The 5034-nt window shown below is 36.8% G+C and overlaps 1 protein-coding gene across 1 annotated transcript in view; it reads left to right on the forward strand.

Annotated features, from left to right (window-relative positions):
- The window catches only part of plcb1 (phospholipase C beta 1), a gene marked incomplete at its 5' end in the record, with an annotated part of 86543 nt that overhangs the window by 30274 nt on the left and 51235 nt on the right, over window positions 1-5034 (forward strand). The window contains 2 exon segments of the mRNA XM_014024606.1: window positions 2433-2590; window positions 4478-4560. Of these exon segments, the coding sequence (XP_013880060.1) occupies window positions 2433-2590; window positions 4478-4560 (241 nt within the window).

The following is a 5034-nucleotide window of genomic DNA, read 5'->3' on the forward strand; positions in this document are numbered from 1 at the left end:
AACAGAACAGAACAGAACAGAACAGAAGCAGAAGGTGGTTCTTAAAGAGACAGAGGCCAATTTCAAGGCGTTTAGAAGAGGAAGTGATGAGAAGATAAGTTTATTTTCTATTTAAACATAAAAACAGCATTTTAATAACAACTAAAGGTGACATAGATACTTTATTATGGTATAGTATATAAATAGATGCCTGAGAAACACATACTGTTGGCCCTTTAAAGGAACAGTAACAAAACCAGCAGATTTGAGAAACACACCAGAAAAGTGGTGAAAGAGAAGCTGGTAAAGTTACAATAAAGAAGAATTCAGACCAAAGTATTGTAGTTCCACTTTATAAAGACCCAAATGAAGGATTTAAATGTAAAAAGGAAGGTTTTAAAGTATCATATGTCTAGAGCAAAGGCTTTGGCAGCAAATTAACAAAACTGGAGAGAAACAAAAACGCTGACTGAAGAAAACAGAAAAACTGAATTACCAACTGAGGCCAGATGAAATGATGGCACTCTGGGAAAATGAACACAAACTAAATTAACTAACAAGAAACACATAATAAGATCTAAACTGAAGGGGAGAACAGAACTGAAGTAACAAACACAAAAAATGATAAGGTCAACACAAGAACCCCACCCATACAAAAACATAAACCATAAAAGGAACTGAGCATGAACTAAAAGACAAAGAACCATGAAACTATGAAACATGGATCTTCACAACCAAGATGGCCACTACAGCTAACTAAACTTAGCCAACACAAACCTTTATTTGATGGACAGATACTGAGCTAAAGTTTGATGTGTTGGTAGTGAAGAGTCATCCACAACCCTCTGAGCACTAACAGTTCTCACAATAGAACCACACTGCATTGAATGCCATTTACAGTGTTTTGACAAAACGTTAATAACTCAGTCTCCTCTTTATAAGATGTTTATATAGTTTACAAGATGATTTTAGTTTACAACCCTGTAATATGTAAACTGGTTTAAACCAGACCCTGTCCTTCACTTTGCTTCATACAAGGGTCTGGACTTGATGCGTAGAGAATCGATTTCTTGCAGGAGGTGTGGCCTCTGCTGACGTTTAAAATGATTGGATCAGTTGGCTGTGACATATGTCGCTGTGACGGAGGCTAAGCTAAGAAGCTAACCGGAAATCACATGTGCTGTAAACCAGTGGTTCCCAAACTTTTTGTCTTCTGACCCACAAAATATCCATGGCAAAAACTTGTGACCCCAAATATTACTGGTCTGAGTACATGAACTTTGTTAATAACCCTAAAAACACAGGCTTTTTTGACAGTCTAAACAGCTTGTACACAAATATAAATACTTATTTTTACTTATTTTGTGTTTTTGTAATAATTATATGGACCATATTACATCAGCAATAATTTTATTACCCTTTATAATTGATTTCTGGAGATTATCCAAGGTGCTTCATGACCCATAATTGGGTCACAAGCCCAAATTTGGGACCGAAAGTGCACTGGTTCCCAAACTTTTCATTTGACCCACAAAATAACAGTAGCAGAGACCTGTGCCCCCAACTATTTTTGGAGGATAAACATTTATATCAGGTCAACTAAACATGGGCATAGTAACAATATTTATACACTACATTTATCCATTTTAAATATACTAACCCCACTCCTTTGTAACAACTAAGACAAAAATGTAATTATTCAGAAAATCTTTTCAGGACCCCACCTTGATGTTTAGGGACCCCACTTTGGGTCCCGACCCCAACTTTGGGAAACACTGCTGTAAACAACCCTACTGAGAGGAGAAATATACCGAGCCAAACGAGACGACTGTAAATGAGAGCTGCTGCTTTGTCAGACAAATTTAATTTAATTTGGAAGCCTCATCAACACAGACTGGCTTCATTCACTTCCTCCACTGCTGTCTGCTAAAATAACTAGCAGACACTGTGCAGAACATCAACGTCGTTCAAAGCTCCTCCTTCTGTTCTCTGATTGGCCCAGGTAAAATAAACTACAAGAGACACTGCGCAGAAATTTGACGTTCTGTTCTCTGATTGGCCCGGCTAAAAATCTGCCAGTAAAATCCATTTCAATGGGAGAAGTCCCAGACGGAGCAGAGAAGGGAAACTAGAATTGAGCGGCGCTGCGTAGGAAGGCAAGGACCAGGCTATGTAATATGTGTTAGGCATTAGGAGTTTGACAAGCTGCAACAAACACCTAAACATAAATAATCATATTATGTTTGTCTAAATCTAAAGCAAAATAACTTAATGTTAACTTAACTAACTTATGATAATTTAATTAACAGTTCCAACTGAATGTTTCTGTATGAAAAGGACGGTTTCTTCACTGGTTTAAAATGTTTGCTTCAATATTTAGATTACAAAGAAAACATAAGTTAAAGAAATGTTCTTGTGACGTGCAGTGTTTTTCCCTGTTCTGTGTGTTTCAGCGGGCCAGCTGGCAGGCAGCTCCTCAGTAGAGATGTACAGGCAGGTGCTGCTGGCAGGGTGCCGCTGTGTTGAGTTAGACGTGTGGAAAGGACGAACTGCTGAAGAGGAACCTGTCATAACCCACGGGTTCACCATGACATCAGAAATCTCTTTCAAGGTGAGTCCATTAACCTACTTCCTTCCACCTTTCGATGACATCATTGGTTGAGGTGCTTCCCCACCTGAGCCTCCAGAGTCCTACCAACCAACAGGGCCCAGTTTGGCAGCCTCTGGCTCAATGGTCTCAATTCATGGGCTGCATCCACATGAGTATGTGGCCCACCTGGACCACGTGGGCCACATCCTTCCCAGTCCGGGTAGGCTGCATGAAACTGTTGTGAAATGAGACGGTCTAAACCCAAATTAGTAATCATTACTAACACCATTTATGATAAATAAACACAGGGATGTCTTGTTTTTACAAAATCAAAAACCAAACAATTCAAGCTCTGTTTATATAAAGTCTTGTGTCCAAGCTTATCATCACTAAATAACTTAAGATTTTAAAACTAATGTTTACGAATAATTGACTCAACATTACTCATGTTTATCATTACTCATCTTTATCAATAATTGTTACTCACATTTATCAGTGTTCATTTCTCGTGTTAATAGAAATTATTAAATGTAAACTGTAGTCAATCAATTTGTTTCTTATACAAGTGCATTTGTATTATTTATTATATTTTATTTTAATTTATTCTGGTTTGTCGTCATGTCCCTCTGTTTTCCTCCTGTCTTTGCTCGGCCCCGCCCACTCACACCTGATCCTCATGTTTCTCCCCCAGGTGTTTCTTGTTTTAGCTCATTAGTTTTTCTTTATATTCTGTTCTTTGTCCTCAGTCTTTGTCAGATCCTTATTTACTGTTTGTTGCTCATGTTCATGTCAAGCCAAGTTTTGTGTTTTGTTTGCTGCCACGTCAGCCTTCTGTTTTAATAAATATATTTGCCGCCTCACTCAGTTCTGCATCTTGGGGTTCTATCCAACCAAGCCTTTCATAACAATAAGGAAACAGTCTAAACTGAGTTTTGGTTTCATACGATGAATTTTGATCTTTGCACTCGGAATTGTGTGAAATAAAATATTTAGCTCAAATAAAATATATTCACAATCATTGTTTAAAATCAGAGTTGTAAAGTAACTAAGTACAAATACTTTGTTACTGTACTTAAGTAGAATTTTTGGGTATCTGTACTTGAGTAATTATTTTTCAGCCTGCTTTTTACTTTTACTCCCTATATTTTTAGAAAAGACAAGAAGTAGAGAGTCGTTAGTTTTATTTCATTTTTGCTTGTTTTCATTGCAGCTTGTTATTGTAAAAAAATAAATGCTATCCATATAAACTGAGCCTCTTATAGAGTGAATTTAACTGTGGTTGAATGAGAAGTGTAAATACGTATATAAAACTTTGATACTGTATTAGTTTGTACACAAACAAATCATGTCACACTCAAGCAGGACAGAATCATTCAAATAAAAGTACTGTACTTAAGAAGTATTTGTATTTCATGAATTATATTATTACATTTGGCCGCAGCCCTCAGATAGATTTTCATTTTGGGGAAAAGCTTTGTGCAGCCTTGATATATGTATATAAACTGAAACAGCTGGACTAGTGCATCCTAAATTTAACTTTAATTAATTATTTTAATACAACAGTCATTTCTGCAGTTTTTGGGGAGGTCACCTCCAAATAAATGTCCTTACAGAAAATCTAACTGCTCATTTTAAATCAATACTTTTACTTTTAATACTTAAGTACAACAAATATCAAATACTTTGAGTTTTGCTCAAGTAATATTACTAAAGAAGACTTTAACTTTTACCAAAGTAATTTTTGTTAGTATACTTGTACTTTTACTCAAGTATCACCTTGTGGTTCTTTATACAACACTGTTTAAAATCCAGCTGCTGTCGTTTTTTTCCTCTTTGTGTTTTAAATTGTATCTTAATTATTTTGTCTTCCGTGTTGTAAGTTTTTGAACACAAACTGTTTGTTTGTAGGAGGTGATTGAAGCCATAGCGGAGTGCGCCTTCAAGACGTCACCGTTCCCTGTCATCCTGTCGTTTGAAAACCACGTCGACTCGTGAGAACCTTTTAACGTTCTTCATAAACTCTGTTAAACAGTGCACCGACTCACACACAGCACAACTACATCGATTTAGCTCTTTTATTCACTCACATGTCAAAACTTTCAGCTCAATCAGAAATATATTAACTATTTTCTTGTAACTTTCATATTGTTCAAAACATTTCACTTTATATAAAATTAAATCTTCAGGGATTTCTTCAGTTTTCTGCTTCAGTGTAGTCTTTTTCTTCTGCTTTTTTCTCAGCTACTGTTTTGCTACTTTTAGCTGATCTTACACTACATTTAGTTTTAAGTTTTAGCAATTTTGCCCTCTGTTTTGCAAATTTTAGCTATTTTTCCATCCATCCATCCATCCATTTTCTTCCGCCTATCTGGGGTCGGGTCACGGGGGCAGCAGCTTCAGAAGGGAGGCCCAGACCTCCCTCTCCCCAGCCACTTCTTCCAGCTCCTCCAGGGGAACTCCAAGGC

This window comes from Austrofundulus limnaeus, unplaced genomic scaffold, assembly GCF_001266775.1.
Source record: "Austrofundulus limnaeus strain Quisiro unplaced genomic scaffold, Austrofundulus_limnaeus-1.0 Scaffold430, whole genome shotgun sequence".
NCBI classification, from domain to species: domain Eukaryota; kingdom Metazoa; phylum Chordata; class Actinopteri; order Cyprinodontiformes; family Rivulidae; genus Austrofundulus; species Austrofundulus limnaeus.